Consider the following 22086-nt stretch of genomic DNA (forward strand, 5'->3'; position numbering starts at 1 on the left):
TGGGAGGAGTAGCGCAGCAAATTTTGGCCACAATAACAAGATGTGCAATAAGGGTAGGTAAGTGTGCAGCACGGCCGGCTGCCTAAAATGGTCCCTTAAGAAAGGGTTATAATGCATTCAAGATGAGTCGAAGGCGGCTAATTTGAAAAGAGGACTTCAGTAAAGCGAAACACAACCAAGTCAATCTCCCAAGCCTGAAACACACAAAATGTGTTATGGATATGACGTACACCTTATTTTAACTCTATTATACTGTTACACTTTACCAAGTGCAATATAAGGTCACATTCAATAGCAGCGCACGCCATTTTAGCAGGGGGTGAACTACACAAACCGGACGCACAAAGGACGTTCAACCATCTAACGTCACAAATTCATTGCTTTTTTTTTTTTTTAACCAAGGTTGACGATTGTCTTACACACACGCACACGCACACACACGATATAGAATGCCTCGTCCCAAGGTCCCTGAACTACAGGATATGGACAGAGGTCGCACCTGAAGCACCTTCCGGCGGCGCTGTGGCCGATGATTTGTGCGAGCGTGGAGCATCCAAGGCCGGTCGGCTGCATCCCATTTACCGCGCTGTTAAACGACCTGGGTGGACGCGGCCCTTTGCTGCGGATGTGCCAAGGTGACGGTAATAATCAAGGTCTTCACGAGACCCTCCCCAAAAATCACATAACTAGTAAGAAAATGACCAAGCGCTAGACCTTCCCAATAAGATTGTTTACATACATCCTGTATGGAAAAAAAAACAAAAACTCTTTTTTTTTATTCAGTGCCTGGGTGAAATGGTACAGCACATTATAAATCCACATCAGTAGCACTACAGCCCAGTTTGTCTCCCAAATCCAACACAGGGGTGCTGCCAAAACACACATTTGGTCAAAGTCTCCCAACCATCCCGATCCGCTGTCACTCCACATTGGACCATTTTTCCAATTTTCCACTGACTGCTTATTATAACTATTTTATATAAAAACTGATTTCTGGTTAAAAAAACCCCCAAAAAAACAAAAAACAATGTGCATGTATTTTGATGTTTGATGCATCAAGCAGGGATTAATGTGTAGAGGGAAAAAAAGAAGTAAAATACAGTACTTAAAAAAATTCCAATCTTTTCTTCTAAAATCTTAAAGTTATTAAAAAAGGGCCGGAGATGTGTGGTGTATGAATTAGAATTGACTTTTTTTTCTAATTAAATCAAACATTATTCTCTTTATTTTTTTCCCCAAATCAAAAATAGTATGGCCTTACATAACTTCATTTAAAAATAAATAGCTATTTGCCTCTTTAATTCTTTTAAAATAATCTTTAAAATCTTGTTCAACCCATAACAGTAACCCACAACTCTTGAATAAAACTAAAAACAAAAAAAACAACAAAAAAGTGAATTACAAATAAATCATCCATATTCCAAAAACAATCAACATAATGATGGATATGCCACATTTAAAGAAACAGTTAAAAAACAAAGTAATAACATTTATAACATCAAAATAATACAGAGGAGGAAAAAAAAAAAGACGAGAAAATATAATATACAGAATAAAAAGTGGATACAATTTGTTTTTTACTATCTTTTCACAAGCCGCAACGAAAAAAAATAAAAGAAAAATAAAACACAAAAAAAATATATATATGTGCCAATGTCCCCCAAGAACAGAGAGCGACAGCCTGCTCTGTTCGACCCGTCTCTGCGTTGAATGAGAGCCAAGCCACCAGCCCAGTTCATTGGACGCCACGCGTTCGCACGGCTCATTCCCGGGGTACAAAAAAAAATTTTTTTTTGAAGATAAAAATAAAAATAAAAACCTTTGTGACGTTTTATTTATTTATTAAAAAAAAAAAAAAAAAAAAAAAAAAAAAAGTAAACTAGTAAATACAGTATGTTTCGTTATTTTTTGGAGTGTGTGATGTAGCTGTTCTCGATGCAGAGCACGATGTAGGAGCTGGAGCAGCTGGCGGGCGTGTGCTGCGTCAGGTGGCCGCTGGCCAGCGCCGACGCCAGGCCGGTCACCGCCCGCACTCCCGCCCGCCACGTCTCGCAGTAGTTGTCCGTCTGCCGGTGGCCGCGGGCGTTCGAGCCGTGCCACACCAACTTCTCCGGCCTGGCGGGGGGGGGTTGGATAAAACGGAATGGGGTCACGGGATGGAGGAGGCGGTCGTGAGATCGGGATGAGGTTGACACTTTGGGTTTGCTTTGTATTTGGACCGACTGGGTTTCGTACGGCCCGGGTCAAGCACGCCTAAGCCCACCGAGAAATGGGTCCTGTCACTATAAGAGATTCCATCGCGGGTAATGTCGGAGGAGTGGGCGTGTGACGGGCGGATCGCTAATGAGAGCCGACACACTTGTCGCGTGTTATTACAATAGTTGCCCCCGCGACCAGACGGAACGTCCCGCATTTCGTCCAGCTCAGGCTTGTAAATTGAAATATATTCATTTCTGTCACATTGGCGTTCATTCCCATGCTGTGCAGGGTCTGCGCAGCAGCGGCCTCTCCTCTTCTCGCGCTTTGTCTTTCTCTCGGTCTCTCTTACCGAAAATGTAGCCTACTGAAAAGTTCTTCATTGTGCATCTACCGAATTATTTAACTGGGAGAATTATTTCTGTGAAAATATTTTAATTTTGTGAAAAATAATTAATTAATAATTATTTTATTAATTAATATTTTTAATGATAAAAAAAATAAAATGACTTCCCTTTTTTTTTCTTTTGCTTAATAGTTACAAGTGGTTGCCAAGTGGGCAACTGTGCACCAGCTTTCGGTTGCCAAGACCGACAAAATGGTTGCCAGATTTGAATCATGATCCTGTATTATTTATATCGTAAAACATATTTCAATATTAAGAAAGTGTTATATATGTTGGTAACATTTAAGTGTATTTTGTTTACAGTTTGTCTTCTTTTAATTGGTTTAAACTGTTGAAAAGTTAAGTTAGGGTAGCCTGATTTGACGCGTTCGTACTTAAAGGTCGATGTCTCACCATTTCTGACTTGAGTTAAATCGAGGATGACTCTTATTCTCAGTTTCTAAACAACATGCATAACATTTAATACAAACAAAAACATTTTTTCTTTAACATTTAGAAACATGGTTGAAAACCTCCACGAACTCAAACGTGTACAGTAGTTCGTAGATAAAAGTTAAATGATTTACATTTAACTTTTATCTACGAACTACTGTATGAGATGAGGTCATATCTGAAGCACAGATAACAGATGGTTGAATGAATTGAACACTACTCACCACGCACTGTCCCTGAGAATGTCTCTGCCGTCGAAGGAATATATGGGGGCGTTGTCCCTCATCTTGCTGTTGTCGTCACTGAATACAGATTCCCAGCTGCTGAACAGCACCTGGTCCTGTGTGCCGTTAAAAACAATCAATAGTACTTCAGTTTGGCACTTTATCTGGTCGAGGAAGCAGAAAATTGATCACCGATATGACACATAAAACATCAAGTCATGGATTGGGTTTGAATCCTAATTCAGTACTTCACAGTTACTATTCACTTTTTCACTGCTGATACAAATAAAGAGAACTACGTAGTACTACTACGCCCTTGGATTATTGATGTTTTGATCAATATTTGTCAAAAAGTGCAAGATTTTTAACTCAATTTGAAAAGCTTGTATTTAATTAAAGTTTTAATATTTGAGAATATTTTCACCTTTTTAGAAAACAAATAAATAAAAATGAACACACAAAGAACTTTTTGATGGATGGAAAAATTTTAAAGAATATATTGAATTTCATTTTAATTTTTTTTTTTTATTTAAATCTTTTTCCGAGTTCCAGCGACGACATCACTTCCAAAACAAATTATTTTTTCCGAGTTTCCCTTGAATGCAGCATCGCTTCCTGCTTGAAAAGCCATGTCTGTGTCTAAAAGCGAGTGTACGCAAACATGGAAGGATTTATAACGCCGAGTCGGACTTCTGCGCTTATTTTGGTGAGTAACTTAAAAGTAGTGTAAAACAGACTAGTACAGGATAAAAAAAAAATCTGTTTTTTTTTTTCATTTTTTTTTCATTTTACTTATTTAAAAATTGCGACACATCGACTGCATAATGGCCGATCCCTATGTGGTCAAAACGTCAAATAATGGCCGATATATCGGTCGGGCTCTAGACTAGACTTAGACTTTTTACTTGGGCTGTCAACGTTGAGGTGTTAAAAAGTTGTCGTTAATTGTCAAAATGGCATCAAATCCATTATGATAAAAAAAACAAAAACATTTCATCCTGATCTCAAAAACCAAAACGTCGTTAGAAGGCTTTATCTCAATGCGGTGCTTCTTAAATGAGAAAAATCTTTCTTTTGGGTCAAATTTGGAGAAACGAAAAAAATCGCAATTCAGAATTTTAGTCGTTTGACCAACTTATTACTGTATAGACTTTGTTTGGCGTCAAAAGAAGAAACAAATCTCAACCGGAGGGGTTAATGTGGTGTGGGAAAGGCAGGCAATCCTTTCTAATATCTGACATATTGCACATGGCCGTTGATATACGCCAATTTCCGTGAATGACCAAACGCGAACTGGCCTTGAGGTTGACGATGGGGAGGCTGTCCCGGTCCGACTTGCGGACGATGCTGTAGAGGTCCTGCAGCTTGGAGGACAGGAAGGCCCGGAAGGTTCCCTTCAGGCCCACGGCCCGGGCCTGCTGGAAGCACAGGAAGTCGGCCCCGCGGATCCCCTGCATGTTGCCCGTCTGGGGGGCGTTGAGGGCGATGAGATGGAGCTGGTGGAGAGGAACAGAATGCGTTTGATTGGGTGCTGTTATAATCTGCCCGTGGAGGCTGGGATAGAACATGCCGACAGAAAGGAGCATTCCTATCCCGGTTATATTTCACAAGTCGCAATCGAATGTTCAGGCTGCTGCTGGTGAATGGAGGCCATTTGGACTTAAAGCTCTAGATCTAACTATCTATATCTATATATCCAGAAATGACCCCGTAACAGGTGTTGCAGGGTACGGTCCTAATCTGTAGCTCCCTGTCGTTTATCATTGGGTCCCCAAAATGTGACGTTGCGCCGTAGTAAATCTATTGAAAGACGTCACGCGTGGCCCGGAATTCTGGAGTTCTGCAGGCCAGACCAGAGTTGACGCTTTAAAACAAAGTGACTAGAACACGTCATTTGTTTTCCATGCGGTTGAACGTTCCAATGAGATTGGACGGGGGGAGCCCGCTCGAGCCTTCCTCCTTCTTCACCCCGCCGGGTGTTTTTCTCCTGGGAGTTTTCCCTTGCCGGGGTGGGGGATACACCATGTGATTTATATGTAAAATATGGAGCTTGTGAAGCTCTTTGAGACGCTGCCGTGATTCAGGGTTCTAGGAAATAAACTGGACTTGGCTTGACATGGAAGGTGACTCATGCAGGACAAGACAACCGGTATTTCTGTTGAAATGCAGTTCTCATTTTCTCTTTTAAAAGTAGAATCGGTAATATTTTATTTGTCCGTTGTACAAATTGACCATGATATATCAGCAGGGGGCTGGCAAATATTGTTGATACCTCGATGGCTGCTGAGATTCCAAGCTCTCCAAACAGGCCGTCCGGTCCGTACTCTCTGTTTTTAGGAGGATATGGCCCTAAACCCCAGACCTGTCAATCTCCACTTAAGCCCCGCCCCCCTGAACTACACTGCTTATATCACTGAATTGGTTTAATTAGATTTTTTGCAAGACAAACATTCAACAACCTGACCAAACATCCCATTATGCTACGAAGGCCAAGAATGGCAATGTTGGTGCAGTTCCTATGGCTTCCTTTCCGCTCGTTGTCCGATGTTGCCGATTCCACCTTTAACAACGTTCAGGACAGTGAGACTGATTGGAAGCTGTGGAAAGTATAACGATGGTGATAAAGCCGGCTTCACGGCCATACCTCCTCCGTCCATAAAACCGCAGAAGCTTTTGGAACATTATGTTAAATTGACTCACCCCGGGTCCGGACGTGTGCACGTGGCCGGTGGGCTGCGGCACAGGGGGGCTGGGCCGGCGCTGGGGCGTGACGGGGTAGCGGTTCCCGGGCTGCGGGGGGTTCACCCGGCCCTCGGTCTGACCGTGGTACCTGGGGTCCGGGAACCTGGGGTCGTAGTGCGGTGGGTATCGAGGCACCGGGTGGGTGGGCTCCCTCCTGGGGGGCTCCGCGGGGGGCTGGTAGGGCGGGGGCTCAATGGGTCCCACGGCCGCGCCCCCCTGCGAGTAATGCCCCGCCCCGTTGTTGATGGACTGGTCCTGGGACTGGGGGTAGCTGACCACGGGCGGGGGCTGCACCTCCGCCACCTCATTTTCCTTTTAGATTAGGAAAAAATAACAATCACCTTGAGAACTTGAATACAATTTTTTTTAATGTATTTATATTTATATGTGTGTATATATAAAACTATATAAAGGATTACATTGACTAGAGACCACTGAACGTGTTGAATGTATTCAACAGGGCCCAAACTATTGTGAGGATTTAGAGACCTACATTTGAATTGCTTGGAGTAGTTCAAAACTAATAATTGAAGACCATTAATTGAGAGAAATATTGATTGAAAATCAGTCGCTAGATTTTTATTAAAAGCATTTTGCTTGTATGCTTCTTCAAAAAAAAAAATTACTCAACAAATCTTGTAAAATCCATATATTAACATCAATATGTATCGACACATTAGCAATAAAATAAAAATGTACTTTTTTTTTTTTTTTTTGATTATCCTTTGAAACTTACCAAATCTCTGTAGAAGGGACTGTACTCTCCCAGCTGTGGGGGGGGGGACACATTTGTCAAATCAGAACAAGAAATTAAGTCCACGTGAAGGAGAATTTTCTTGACTCAAACGTATTCAGGATTCGTGAAAAATGAACCGAATTAAACATCATATTGCCAGCGTGACACAGGTTGCGGGTACCATGACTTGGCGCAGGCCGTTGCGGACCCTCAGGTACAGGTCAGCCTTGTCCAGGACGTAGATGAGGCTTCCCTCCGCCTGGCGCCGCGCCGTGGCCACCATGGTGTCGTAGGAGCGCAGCACCGTCACCTGGAGGAGGGACATGTACATATGATTTTAATGCATATGGATAGATGGATAGATAGATGAATGGTTAGATAGATAGATAGATAGATAGATAGATAGATAGATAGATAGATAGATAGATAGATAGATAGATAGATAGATAGATAGATAGATAGATAGATAGATAGATAGATAGATAGATAGATAGATAGATAGATAGATAGATAGATGAATGGTTAGATAGATAGATAGATAGATTGACAGATGGATAGATAGATGGATATACATGGATGATAGATTGACATAGAAATAGATAGATGGATAAATACATTGATAGATAAGATACTTTATTTATCCCCAGAGGGAAATTGCAAAATGTAAAATAAATATTGTTTTGAGAAATATATATTATATATATATATACTAGATATATAGATATATATAGATATATACTGCGACTGTATCAGTGGTGGAATAATAAATACAAATACTAAATAATATCGTAATAACAACTTATTTCAATATTTCAAACACGGCAAATGTGAAAAATGTTTAATCTGCATCCATAACAGTCAGTTGAAGTTAACTTTCAGTGCAGTAATGCAGCCACGTACCCCGGAGGTGTGTCCGGGTGTTCCTGGGGGGCCTGGAGGGCCCGGGGGCCCCGGGACATTGATAGCTGCACAGCGAAAAGAGGAGTCAGCATTTATTTCGTCACACCGTAACTGACACAACAGCCCCTTTTCATCCCCAGTCACCCAACACATTTAGCTACGCACTGAACAGTTCCACTTAAAATAATAAAGAATGGAATTAGCTCCTGTGTTGCAAGGTCAAAACTGCACGGCTGCTCTAATTCACCTCTGTTTCACTCAGAAAGTGAGGACTGTACTGTTCGTAGCGGGGAAAGGTTCGACTCTTTTTCTTGGCGAGTCACTCGGTCAAAAGAGTCGTTCGGTTTCCGTTCAGTCGGGGTCAGGCGCGCTGAGGGAGCGAGGGCTTCCTGATCCGTGGCCGACAGTCAGAACAGTCGGCTCGGCTCTGTCCGTTTTGAGTTGTCAGGGGAGGTTCTCACAAGAATCACGTCATTCCGGCAAAAGGAATTATTTGGGTGGAATGCAAAGAGTAAATCAGTCGGATCTAACTATCAAGGCGGGAATCTGTCTGTCTGTCCGTCCGTCTGTGCTTCCATTATCTCGACAACCGCTCATCCGATCTACTTCACACTTGGCGGGTGTGTTGCTGGGGACCCAAGGACTTGCAGTGTTGATTTTGGTGCAATTTGGACACACGGCATGTGTAACGTTGATAAACTTTGAATAAGCAGCAGGCGGCGGCGGGCGGGGCTTCAGGACACTTGAGAGTCTTGCCCCCGGGACGGGACTTTAACCCGCAGTTTCGCCTTCCACCGTTGACATTTTTGATAAACTGCGCCATTAAAATGTCTTGGATTTTGAACGGGCGTGCACTAATTCAATGGATCACAGTCCAGGAGTTATCTCTAGTTTGTGGGTCGACTCGCTATTATGCATCGCCATAATGATACTTTTTCACGTTTCTGATGTTCTTAGTGGTGAACAGGACAGTGGGGTGGCGCTGTGGGAGTTTTTAAGTGGTTGGGACACACTGATATACAGTACCCCAGATTTCATGGCGGGGTGGATCTACTCACCGTGGTTTGGCCTGTAGGCCCCCGGTAGGGAGGGGGATCCTGGGGGTCCAGGGGGGCCGGGTGAACCTGGGGCCCCAGGGCGCCCGTCGTAGCCGATACCCGGTGTCCCGGAAGGTCCCTGGGGTCCCGGGGGGCCTGTGATGGAGTCTCCCTTTGGACCCTGGCAATAACAGGAACGCAAAATCAGGGTCGTCGAAATGCTATGTCCATATGTTGAAATGAGACAACCAGTTTGAGGATACTTCGCCTATATAATCTGATATAGACTAAAAAATTGATATATACTGTATGTTTAACTATAAAACAACTGCTGGAGCTGTACTTTGGCGATGTTTCGCGGGTCAGAAATCGACTGCCCAGTCCCATTTTTACTGGCCCCCCCACCAAAAAAAAAAACAGTACCGTACAACGTATCATTCATCTGTCGTTTCATTTCATTTCAGCCCTGCTCCATATCTGACCCCGAATCTGTCTTGGAAATCAGGGAAGAACTGTTGTCTACCAAGGCTTCTCTTAGAGTCATAACAACACGGCTGAAGTCCGATGCTTGAGATAAGAAGCTAGACAACGCTGCCGTGGTGGATAAGCGGGTGCATTCCGTGATTGGGCCAGAGAAAACAGACCACGTCAGCAATGACAACGTACGTGCAGAAATAATGATAGCAAACACAATCATTTCAATTATTTGCTCAGACTTGAGCATAAGTTGTTTTGAACTGTTGGCTGCTAAGACGCGTGCCCTGTACTTTGGCGGCTGCCAGGGTTAGAAAAAGTTTCTGATTTAGTCAAACGTTACCGCTGTTTACACCTGGCACTGACATGCGTCTTTGGTGATCCAATAACAAGTGGACAACTCTAAGTACAGGTGTGAAGAAGGAACCCAAACCGCGTTGAGGACGCATTGAGATCCGATCGATCGGACTGCATTTGGAGGTGGTCTGGGCCACATACGGCCACATTCTTTTAGAAGTGTACACGGGAATGTGTCCTGGGGCCACATTGAAGGACCGCCTACTCAGCAAATGTCCTGTTCGTAAGTGGAAGTACGTACGGCGTCATATCAAAGCCTGGTCGTGTAATTGATAAAGTCTCCCTGTTACAGAAGAGCAGGATTTATTATTTACCAGTGATCGGGACAGTCCCTTAACTCAGTTGTGTTTAAAATTTTAGTTTCATAACAAGTATTCATTTTCTTCTTCTTAAGTAGGAAACTAACAAAAAATAAATACATCTTAAATAAAAACACTCTGTTTTTATTTGTTTTGGCCGGAGACATGGTAACCAAAACGCACAGTGGACTGGAGATGCTCCCTCTCCATTGCGCAGTGACCGGGACTGTCCCTTAACTCGGCTGTGTTTAAAATTTTGGTTTCAAACATGTAGGAAACTAATGAAATTAAATACATCTAAAATAAAGAAACACTCATCTAAAATAAAAACACTTTATTAGGAGACAAGGGAACCGAAACCGGCAGTGGACCGGAGATGCTCCCTCTCCATTGAGCAGTGGTCGGGACAGTCCCTTAACTCAGCTGTGTTTAAAATTTTAGTTTCATACATGTAGGAAACTAATGAAGATAAATACATCTAAAATAAAAACACTCATCTAAAATAAAAACACTTTATAAGGGGACACGGTAACCGAAATCCGCAGTGGACTGGAGATGCTTAACTCGGTTGTGTTTAAAATTGTTCATTTCATAGGAGTAGGAAACAGAAAGGCACGGCTGTCCAGGCCGTGCCGTGGACCGGAGATGGCTCCCTCTTCACCGCCACGCGGATTGGTGCGCCGCTGTCTAGAGGAGAAAACAACTCCACTCCAGTTCTCAGAGTCACTTTTACAATTTTCCGTACAAGTAAGAAAATCAGGAAACTAAATAAATGTCTTCAGCCTGAACCCTGCACTGCATATAGTACACACGGCATCAAAATTTCAGTCTGTATTGTTTAGATTTTTCCCGTGCACCATGGTCTAGGAAATTATGTACTGTACGTGTTTATTTGCACATAGAGCGGGGAAGTGCGATCTGATCACAAGTGGTTTACTCTGCAAATTCTAATGCCTGGTGTGAACAGACGTACTTAGAGCTGTCCACTTGTGATCGGATCGACCAAGACGCATGTTAATGCCAGGTGTAAACAGGGCCTTTGTGTATGTTTCTTCTATTTCCTTTGGAGTCCGACAACAACCTCAACGTCCCTATTTATCATCATTTTTTGTGCTTTTTTTAAATTGTTGTTATTTAAAGCAAATTTAAAACCTTCAAGAGCTTAAGTTCAGATTTTTAAAATACAATTTAAGGCCTTAATTCTCGCTGAATTATATAAATACTTATTATGAGTTTTTACTTACCGGCCTGTGTAACGATTCTCGTAGACAAGATAAAAACCATATGATTCAGATGAAATAAAATCATTTTCGGGCTTGCTCTTTAAACCTTATACCTGTTTTCCTTTTGTTTGTTTTTTTTCCCAAATAGTACTTACGGTCAGGCCTGGGTTTCCAGGGGGTCCTTGAGGGCCTTGAACTCCCCCAAAACGGGGGTCATAGTATCCGCCGCCACCCGGTTCTCCCTTCTCCCCCTTCACTCCCCCGTCTCCACGCTCTCCCTTCAGCTCGTTCTGGTAATTAAGCGGTAAAATAACGAATTATAATATTTATTAATCAATTAAAAATAAATATACTAATAGTTAAATAGTTCCATAAAAAAATACTGATAATTAAAAAAGCTTACAAAATGTCTGCCTTGGTGCCATAATAATAATAATAATAGTAATAATAATAATAATATACAAAGTTAAAAATTAGTAAAGTTCCTTATTCCATATAACAAAAATGCAAAACTAAGGCAAACTAAGTACTATGGTTCAGCTGTTGTTCAGTCACCATAATGGGATTCAAATAACAATCAAAATGGAGGAAAATATGTGTATGCATTGAAAACTACTACTTAAACTAGTTAAGAAAATGTATAATAATAAATAATATACAATAAACCAGAAAAATGAACCTAAAATTTGAAAATAAATGATAAAAATAAACTTTGGATTTGCATTGACTTGCTGTATCAATATTGTAATATAATGTAAAAGTTATACATATATTATTCATTATACATACCTATGAATAGAATAATAATCCAAAAACCATATCACAGTGATAACACTGATCCATCAACTGTTTATCTATATCTATATCTACTGTATATATTCTACAACAAACCCATTGTGCGTTTTCTTTGGACGTCACCTGAACGCTTACCTTGAAGGCGTAAATGTCAAAGGTGGAACCACTTCCTGTAGAACAAACAATACGTTTCTCATTTAAATGACCTGATAAATAGATAATAATAACATCCTGATAAAACAATGGAAAACTCAACAGTGCAACATGGACGTTAATGAGAATAAAGTCAATGGAACCAAGAACTGACCTGGAATTCCTGGAGCCCCGCGGTCTCCCTGGTCGCCTTTCTCTCCTTTAGTAGCTACAAAATATGTATTTATATATTAATATTTCCCATTATAATTCAGATCAGTGTTGACAGTGCTCTACCTGTATTAAAATTTCAAACCCTAATATTCTGGTGTGGATTCTAATCCCCCTGACAATAGGACGCCCACATCCTCTTAAAAAGCAGAGATAACCGGATCAAAGCGGAGGGAAGATAGGACGCTTCATCTCTCAAACTTACTTTAAATCTCTCCCCTTTTGGGGGGATTTGACGGTTTCATTTTATTTCCTGATTTTTTTATTTTATTTCCTGATTATTATAAAGTTTTTTAATCCTTCTCTTTTGAGACAGATTAAGACAACTCTACGGATGTGAGGAGTTTGAAACAACACGTTGAGTTAGGGTAATAATCCAAATTCTCTTTGATGATTTATTTTACTTTAATATAAGAAAGTAAGACTTTTAATCATAATTTGAAATGGTAAGGTGTGTGTGTGTGTGTGTGTGTGTGTGTGTGTGCATGCAACGTGTGAGATATACAGTATGTTGATGTGTGTATACATTGTATTGAGTGTGTGTGTGTGTGTGTGTGTGTGTGTGTGTGTGTGTGTGTGTGTGTGTGTGTGTGTGTGCACGCGCGTGTGCGGTGATAGTCATACCTGGATAGTTTCTCGACGTGTCATAGCGCTGAAAATGAAAGAGGAAGTTGCTCAACGGCGATATAGTGTAAATCCACATTTTCTAACCAATTCTCATCCGCCAGATTAGGTTCTGGAAACACCCCAAATATGTAATAAACACAGCCGGTTAACCCTTATAATTTGAAGGTTTCCGGCCTAGTGCCTTCCCGGCTTTTATAAGTTGAGACGCTTCATTCTTCACTCGGGTGTCAAAACGTCAAATATGATTCATGTTCCTCACACGGAGGAGCAGCCACCTTAGAAAGACCAATTCAACTCCCATTACGCCGGCAATGGTGGAGGGAAAGGGTTGCGACAATTTAAACTCCACTTCAACAGGTACGTGGAGGCTGAGAGGGAGAGCCAGGAGTGAACTGCACCAGGGGTAGATCACCATGATGGGGGAGTTTTTACTGACTATTTTGGTAATAGAGTATAGAGAGAGAAAAAGAGAGAGAGAGAGAGAAAGAGAGAAATATAGATATAGATATAGAGGGAGAGAGAGAGGGAGAGATAATAGAGAGATAGATAGATCGATAGATAGATAGATCGATAGATAGATAGACATGTACTTTTGTTATCCCCTAAGGGAAAGTTCTGTGTTGCAGCAATCCAACAAATCAAAATAGGCAATAAGACATTAAACAAAACACAATACACAGGATAAAAAGGATCAATACTTAAAAGATGATCAATATTTAAAAAATACCAGTACTTAAAATGATGAGAGATGAGAGCTGTGTTTGCGTATACAAGTATATTTATGATTCCCCTTATTCATAGTTATAATAAAGTCCTATAAAAAAGTCCTATTTTTTTTTTCGGGGGACAGTGCCCTAACATTTTTATATTGTCGGCTAACAGTTAATGATCGGTAAATGAGGGTCGTCTATCGGGCAGAAAAAAAATTCTAAATGAGCCTTATAGCCTATGCCACAGTATGAATGTATCACAAATGGTAACTGTTATAGTATCCACACAGGCAAACGTGTGGAAAAACTGGCCAAGCATTGGTGGCGACACCCACAACCCCCCTAAAAAAGACTGAGTAGAGCCAGAGACGTGTACTTTCCATCACCCAGTCATGCTCTTTGGACCGGTCGCATCGATCAAACCCAGTGTTTTGTTTGGGCATCTCAGCCCCGTCGTCTGTTACTATACATGTTTCCAAGGGGAAACGTCGGGGAGATTTAAGGGGAACTCACGTTGAAGCGGTCCACGGGAACGGGGGGTCCGGGAGGTCCGGGTGGTCCGGGAGGCCCTGGGGGTCCCTGTGGGAGGTACAAAAAAATTTAAATAAAATCATCACGGGAAGTCTGACACCATATGTATGTTACTGCACACAGTAAATCGATGATATGTCTGTAAACATGTCCAGGGTATTAGCATCCACCGGACTTCCAGCTGCACCAATGGCACTTTCAGTCTCTCTACCTCAGAAACTCCACCTTTCTAACGGAAGGGCCTCAGATCGTAATGCATTTCTGTGCTTCTGCCCTCATCATAGCTCCTTCAGACGACAAAAGACTCGTTCTGTACTTACTGGATATGCATAGCCAGAACCGGTCCCTGGATCTCCCCGTTCACCCTTATATCCATTAACACCTGGACGACCCTGAAGAGAAAAGGAGACTTTAATATTATTCATAATAATAACAATAACAATAACAATAACAATAATAATAATAATAATAATAATAATAATAATGCACCGAGGAGAGTACAGTATGTACAGCTTGCGAGCCATTCACATTTTTCTTTAATATTTGACATTAGTGAACATTGATGGACATTTTTCAGATCGTTTTACCAATTTCTGGTCATTTTTAATGAAATAAGTTGGACCGGGAATACTCACAGGTCTTCCCGGCATTCCAATTTCACCCTTCAATCCTGGGGGGCCGTACGGACCCTGCAGAAAAGCATTGTTTAATACCAAAATCTGAATGAGCGTGACACAGGCTTCAAATAATTTACTCTTTATTAAATTATCTTTCAGGATTTTTTATTACATTTTTTTCAAGAGAACAGTTCAATTATATTACATTATTGTTCAGGGCTTTTTAGAATCTACCATAAAAAAAAGACTTACTGGAGGTCCAACAGGTCCAGAGGGGCCTCTGTCTCCCTGTCCAGAAAAACAAAAATGTAATTAGACAAATGGAGAAAATTATATTCATTTCAAGGCAATACTTTCTTGGATTTTGCACTATTTATAGTGTAATTGATACAACAATCTTAACAATATTGTCATACGTGATATACACAGCGAGAACAAAACTGAATATTTGGGGTGTTTATAAAGTCCAAAAAAAGCCAGGATTTGTCCCTGACCTGGAGTCCGCTCAGCGCCCCCAGGTACAGCAGGTTCCCATCGGGTCCGACCACCAGGCCCGGCTCGCCCTTCTCACCCTGGACACAGGAAATGCAGATTATATACGTTTTACATCCATGTAGTGTGATCCTGTCTGTTGTCATGGAACCGAGATATGGAGTGTGTGAAGATCTTTGTTTACCTTCGCTCCGTACCCCGGCTGCCCTGCGTCCCCTCGGTCGCCCTTTGGTCCTATTGGGCCCTGGGCGGTTAATAGAAAGAAACTATTTAATAATACAAAAAAATAAAAAATAAAAAATAAAAAATATATATATATATATTTATATATATATATATACAAGGTATAATTAAATACTAATAATACTTTTATTTTTTATTAATTTTCATATTATATTCAAAATAAACGCAATGTTAAAATATCCAATTAAAAAAAAATCAGTTTCCTGGTATTGAGCCCAGAAAACTGATACCGAAGGAGTTTTATTTCTTCTCAGTGTGTAAACTAACTTTTCTATGAATAACTGGTTGATGGCCAATTCAAAGACGTGGTTGGAGAAACTATTCGACTGAAGCCGTTTCGATTTCATGTGCCTTGCTCAAGGGCGCCCCGGGGTCATCCGAGACATCTGGCTATGCACCGATTCCCCAGATCGCTAGGGGGGAAATAAAACGCGGTATTATCTAAAATTGCTATGAATAACACCTTATTTGATGGAGGGACGCGGTATAAGCAAGAGCTTCTCCTTCGAAATAAAAGCCACTAACAACAACGTCAATAAATGTAAATCCAATAAATATATATATATATATATAAATATAAAAAAGTATGATTTCAATATAGATTCCTGGGTGTCGTACTGAACAAGGTATTTTCCACTTAATGTGAACACGAGCGTACATTGTGTCTCGGGGCGAACAGCGTTATTTTGTTTTATTCCTCCTTATCTAATCTTTCGGTGCCACAGCGGCTCTAACAGCCAAATTCGTCCCCCCCCTTCACCCCCGAGCAGATCGATGCGGCGCACCCTCGCACTGGAAAACGCGCAGACAAAGGCCCCCTTTCATCTTAATATCTTATCTTTTTACCCGTCTTCCACTGAACCCCAAACTTCGAGGAGCGACCTTTTCAATTACCGCACTTTTTCTTTCTTTTTTTCTTTTTGCCTCTCTGAGCCTAAATTCCCGACTTACCGGGAATCCGGCTTGTCCAGGTGAACCTGGTCCTCCCTGGAAAAAAAAACAAAAAACAAAACAGGAAACAAACAGCGAGCGTCAATCAGAGCCGCGGCGGTGTTTTGTCGCCGCACGTTAACAGGCGGCTCCCGAGGTATTTCCCCGAGGAAAGCTGTAAACATTAATAACACGGCCGGGCGGAAACAGGTGTCGCAGGGTGCTGTCATCCCCAGGATCACAGTGATTACAAGAAGGGATGTTCCAATAAAACGAAACAGAAAAAAAAAAATAATACACACATGGACACTTTCCATCAAGGGGCCGGCGGCAGATGGCGGCTCCTGGAATATTAAATAACCTTTGAAACAGAAGCTTTAATATCGCCGGGACCGGAGGAAGGTCGCACGCAACGCCCGCGGCCTGTTTCTCCATTTAGTCCGAGAGAGAGAGGCGGCGAAAACATGGATTTGTGCAGGATATATATAAACTGAAAGAATTTCTTAGTATTTATTTTGGTTATTTTTATCATTATTTTTTATTATTCAATAATATTTGTATATTTACTTTTAATTATGTGATCTTGTTTTCTGATGTTTGCTGCTGATCTCTCTTTCGCACGCCAGGTTTATTGTACATTGACATTCTTTTCTATATTTTATTTTTATTACTTTTATTATCATTGCCTATTTTTCTTTTTTTTTTTGTTGTTTTGGTCTATCGACAATATTTTTGCTAATTTCGAGTTGTTCTCATTGCTTATCTATTGCCACATTTTAAATTTTTTAGCTTATTATTCTTATCATTCTTATTATTCTTATTATTATTATTATATATAATTATATATATATATATTTAGCTTATATATTTATTGTTTATCGACATATTTAATTTGTATTCTGTCTGTCTGTCCATATATCCATCTATCTAACCATCTCAAGTAAACAACATTTGGGTCCAAATAAAAAAGGAGGAGGAGGAGGAGGAGAAGGAAGAAGAGGAGCGGGAGCTTTATTTATTCACACCCTGAGATGGAGCATCTTCTCCTGTCCTCTCAGATCAATATCTCAACGCCTGTGGCAGTTTGGGAATCGAACCTGAGATTGTGTTGATAAGTGCAGCATCACTGTGATCATGTAGATTTTGGGTTATTTTAATACACACCTGAGGCCCAACACTGCCAACCGCACCATCGTACTGTAGGAATAAACAACACAATTAAGAATAAGAATTATGCGCATGAAACTCCAGCACAGAGCATCTATATATGTATACACAAATTATATCCCCCTTCTACAATGAGCCCTACATTAAGGGAACTCTTAACACAATGATATTTATTTATTTAAACACATGTTGCCCTGATTATGACATTTTACCAAAAAATATGTTTATTTTTCATTCATTAGACATTAAAAGTTTTCTTGCTTTGACCTTCAAAACTTGCAGGTAATTTCTGGCGGTCTGACATTCGAAAGCCCTCGGTAATTATTTAAAATGTCAAATATTAAGACATTATACTGACAATACCAGTGGAAAAATTCTAAAAATCCCCCTTTGCATGACAATTATTGATCATACCAAGGTCAAATATATACTGAATGTAGGAACTAAGTCTCACTTTTAAATTTGTTTTTTATTTTCAATAAATTAATTTTAGTATTTAATTTATTAGTATGTATTTATTTAAAAAATAATACAAAGTATATAAAAAAATATATATAAAAAAGAAAAAGATATTTAGGAACTAAGCCTTCCTGTCGCCACCTGCTGGCCAGTTGCAGAATCATCGTAAACGCCATCGTTTTCCATGTACGTCAGCAGGACCCGAAAACGATTTCTGAGTTAAATACTCCTGTCCTGCTGAAGTCACTAGTTTTTTAACTGGTAATTGACTTTGGGGACTTACGCCGCCGGACGTTTGGTAGATGATCTGTCCCGGGGGTCCGGGTAGACCTGGTGGTCCAGGGAGTCCGTTCCCATCTCTGCCCGGTTGACCCTGGCACCGGAACACACATGAAAAAATGAGTAACCTCCGCTTAATGTTTACATAAATCGGGTAACGTGAGCGAGAGTGTATCAAACGGAAGAACACTCACAGTTTCTCCTCTGTCTCCTGTGTCGCCCTTTGGTCCCTGTGGAACGGAACAGAAAAACAGCAAATGACGGATCTCATTACCAACGGGTTACATGGCACAAACAATTCTAATTATTTCTTTACATTTACCTTGACCACCCCGCCACACGTGAAGAATGCAGAACATGAATTATGCAATATTATGCTGGAATATTTTCATAATTTGTTAAAAGGTCTGGTTTTTGATACTCCATACAAGTTATATGAAATAAAGAAAATTATTAAAAAAAAAATAAAAAAAACGACATATACAGTATATTTATATTATTCCTGTCTAGGAAAAAGATTCAACATCAGTCTTTTTTCTCTTCCTACCGGCGGTCCAGGGAAGCCGTCCAGGCCCGGCCTCCCGTCTCTGCCCTGGGGTCCCTCGCCGCCGCCCTGACCCGCGACGCCCGGCAGACCGGCCTTCCCCTGCCCAGAGACCAGAACAGCCGTTATTAGGAAATGAAGCAGATGGCACGCTGGGATCCATGACGCACTTCGACTTTGAGGACGAAACCACACCGCCTGGAATCCGTCGTTTAGGAGGACGGAAGCATACGAGCCCCAGGAGGAAACGCCCTCCCGTGGTATTCATTTTAGTCATTTAATTACATTTAATCTCAATCATCTCAGTATTTGAATCTCAATAATTTAATCTCACTCAAGAAGCATCCCTGTGGATATTTCATTCATTACATAATCCCCTGATCAATCGTTTCTCATTTTCCGATTACATTCCACAATAACTGAATCTCAATATTCTAAAAAATTGAATCTCAAGTTCAAGTTCAAGGTCAAGAGATAATTAATTGAATCTCAGTAATTGAATCTCAATAAGTGAATCTCAATATTTGAATCTCAATAATTCAGTCTCAATGATGTCATTCATTGAATTTCATATATTGAATCTCAATCTCCCGAGCAATCATTTTTCATTTTTCAATGACATTCCTCAATAATTTCATCTCAATAATCTCAGTAATTAAATCTAAATAATTGAATGTCAGTGTTTGAATCTCAGCGATTCAATCTCAATAATTAAATCTCAGTAATGTAATATTAATTATTAGTTAACTCATTTAATAAAGAATCATCACTGTGGATATTGCATTCATTTCATAAAGCCCTGATCAGTCGTTTTATATATGATATATTTTTTTATATCACTATATCATAAGTTTATATTATGAAAGTGGCATTCAATGAATATCCAGTTGTTAATGGCAATTATTTCCATGATAATTCATGGTCAAGTACACATGTCATGATCCATTAAACCTCATTGGAACCAACGTTGTGTCTCTATTTCAGAGAGCAGTAAAAGCAAACACAGCGAATGTCGGGGAAGAACCTGGATCGCTGAAGGCTTTTCACATATCAGGTAAGAGAACGACAGACCAACTCATGAATGGAGGCGGTCAAAATATTGTACTTACAGGCAGTCCGGGTATACCGGGAGCACCCTGAAAAGCAAACAAAACAAAATAAAGGCCTCGGTCATGTAGACTCTTCAAAACATCCCTGGATATAAAAGGATCTCCATGTGAGGCGCTTTTATTTTGAAGTTATGCATACATGTGGCGGCAGAGTTGACCTGGTTAGAGGCCTTAAATCACGGACAATTCAACAGGAACCTGCTTATATCGAAATGCTCGCAGGTATATACATGCAGACATGGAACACAAATATAAAGTGTTTTTAACCGGAATGTAAAATAGAGATGTAAGAGATATAATTAGTGCCAGTAACCTGTGTTCCCTCTGGTCCCCGGGCGCCGGGGAGTCCGTTGGAGAAGGCCCCGCCCGAGCCCTCCATGTCGTCCTGCCAACGAGAGCCATCACTTCAGGTCAGAAAAAAACAAAATTTCCCTTAAGTATTTATTTCTGATTTGATGAGCTATCCTCCCTTTCATTTTTAAATGTGTCCTGGAAAGAGCCACTTCCCCTCGGCACTCCTGTTGCTGGGATCTCCGGGCCAATCCACTCGGCCGATTCGAAACGCTCCATCGCCAATCATTTCGGGGAAACGAGAATGAATTGGGGGACATTTCGGCTTCGTGACAACTTGAACTCGGTCGTTTCCAAAACAAGACATATGGGGGCGGTTGGGCGGACATCACGCTTTAAGATCTGGACGAGCTGAAATTCTCAGTCGCGGTTTGACGTAAGCTGCGTTTCCACCGCAGGGGCCAGGGGCCAAATCAAGTTCCGGGGACCAAAAAAGCCGTCGCTCTTCCATCCCAATCCCGGCGGGTCTTTACACGGCGGTGGACGGGCTGAAGGAACCTTTTAGTCGCGGGATGAAAAGATCTCGGGACGAAAAGTTCCGGGTATTTAGGGTGGAAAGGCGGCTTTAGCCTCAGACTTGCCCCGGTCTTGGTTTGAAAAAACAAAAATATATATATATATATTTCCAGAAGGAAGATTACGTGTGGTCCAGGTCTAAATGGAGTCTTAAATTAAACCTGGATTAATGGGCGTGGCCTCTGGACTGTGACCAGCACCAAGACCTGACATAAGCTGCTGACTAGTCTTGGTCCAGGACTTCCTAGTCTGGAACGAATTGATCTCAACTCAAGCACCGTCTTTTAAATTCTGACTTCATTTAAGCATCTCATTCAAACCCATCTGCGATGGTGATTCAAGTTGAGAGAACGTTAATACGAGTTGAACTTACAAAGCCCACGCGGTAGCTGGGTCCAGGAGGTCCCGGACGCCCAGGTGGTCCAACCGGTCCCATGGGTCCGGGCAGGCCGGCCAGTCCCCCTTCCCCTGGTGGTCCAACGGAGCCCGGCACCCCGGGGGCCCCCTGTGGTGCGGACGACAGTGTTATGTGGGATCAGAAAGTCCAGAAAAAAAAAAAGAAATAACATAAAATAATGTACATTTTGGGAAAATGTTCCTCATTGTTCTTTATTTTGCCCCTCTCTCGGTATTTGGGATGTCAGAAAATGTCCCTTTAATCTTAATGAAATTAAATGAAATGCAATGGAATGCACAATAAAACCAGACCACATAACAAACATGCTCAGAGCAAACAGTTCGGGATCCTTAAAGACCACAAGCCAATTTGACAAAAGAAAACCCCAAAAGATCCCACAAATGAATGAAAAAAATGAATATCATATCCATATTGAGGTCAAATATTAGCGATCTAGGACACAAATCCACCCCGGTGAGGTCTTTAGATCGCCCAATTACCATTTACTTTGACCATTTAAATGACCATTTCCAGGAAACACGTCAGTTTAAATTGATCACCTCAAATTCCTCTGAAGTGACATATGTGACTTATGACAGACTAAGAATTTATATTTTAGCCGCTGGTTCTATACATTAATCAAATAAACAAACGTAAAGACCATTTTAAGAGGAATGGAACACTACAGTACCTTCTCTCCTATTGCCCCTGGAAGACCAAGTTCCCCTGAATCCCCCTGGTATTAAAGAGAGAAAATGTCAATAAAACAACAATATAAATAACACACTGTTAAATACACAAACAAAATGGATTCATCAAAGCCATTAATGCAAAATATATACCTTGAAACATAACAATTTAAGTTTTGTTTTTTCAAAATAGTGGCTATGAATAGATTTTCTAGGTCATAAGGCAAACATAATTTACACA

General features: G+C 41.0%; 1 protein-coding gene across 2 annotated transcripts in view; it reads right to left on the reverse strand.

Moving 5' to 3' along the window:
* Positions 1 to 745: 745 nt before the first annotated feature.
* col18a1a (collagen type XVIII alpha 1 chain a) overlaps positions 746 to 22086 on the reverse strand; it is a 95476-nt gene continuing 74135 nt past the window's right edge. For both annotated transcript variants that reach the window (XM_080019822.1, XM_080019821.1), the window contains exons 18-44: positions 21848 to 21892; positions 21133 to 21264; positions 20206 to 20277; positions 19893 to 19919; positions 18787 to 18885; positions 18434 to 18469; positions 18244 to 18333; positions 17499 to 17531; positions 16356 to 16391; positions 15346 to 15405; positions 15164 to 15241; positions 14922 to 14957; positions 14688 to 14741; positions 14373 to 14444; positions 14035 to 14100; positions 12809 to 12836; positions 12129 to 12182; positions 11957 to 11991; positions 11182 to 11316; positions 8695 to 8854; positions 7637 to 7701; positions 6918 to 7046; positions 6737 to 6769; positions 5959 to 6312; positions 4557 to 4754; positions 3259 to 3374; positions 746 to 2115 (exon numbers count right to left, since the gene is read on the reverse strand). In XM_080019822.1, the coding sequence (XP_079875948.1) occupies positions 1902 to 2115; positions 3259 to 3374; positions 4557 to 4754; positions 5959 to 6312; positions 6737 to 6769; positions 6918 to 7046; positions 7637 to 7701; positions 8695 to 8854; positions 11182 to 11316; positions 11957 to 11991; positions 12129 to 12182; positions 12809 to 12836; positions 14035 to 14100; positions 14373 to 14444; positions 14688 to 14741; positions 14922 to 14957; positions 15164 to 15241; positions 15346 to 15405; positions 16356 to 16391; positions 17499 to 17531; positions 18244 to 18333; positions 18434 to 18469; positions 18787 to 18885; positions 19893 to 19919; positions 20206 to 20277; positions 21133 to 21264; positions 21848 to 21892 (2457 nt within the window). In that variant the 3' untranslated portion in view covers positions 746 to 1901. The remainder of the gene's footprint in view (positions 2116 to 3258; positions 3375 to 4556; positions 4755 to 5958; positions 6313 to 6736; positions 6770 to 6917; positions 7047 to 7636; positions 7702 to 8694; positions 8855 to 11181; positions 11317 to 11956; positions 11992 to 12128; positions 12183 to 12808; positions 12837 to 14034; positions 14101 to 14372; positions 14445 to 14687; positions 14742 to 14921; positions 14958 to 15163; positions 15242 to 15345; positions 15406 to 16355; positions 16392 to 17498; positions 17532 to 18243; positions 18334 to 18433; positions 18470 to 18786; positions 18886 to 19892; positions 19920 to 20205; positions 20278 to 21132; positions 21265 to 21847; positions 21893 to 22086) is intronic.

This window comes from Zeus faber, assembly GCF_960531495.2.
Source record: "Zeus faber genome assembly, chromosome: 18".
NCBI lineage: Eukaryota > Metazoa > Chordata > Actinopteri > Zeiformes > Zeidae > Zeus > Zeus faber.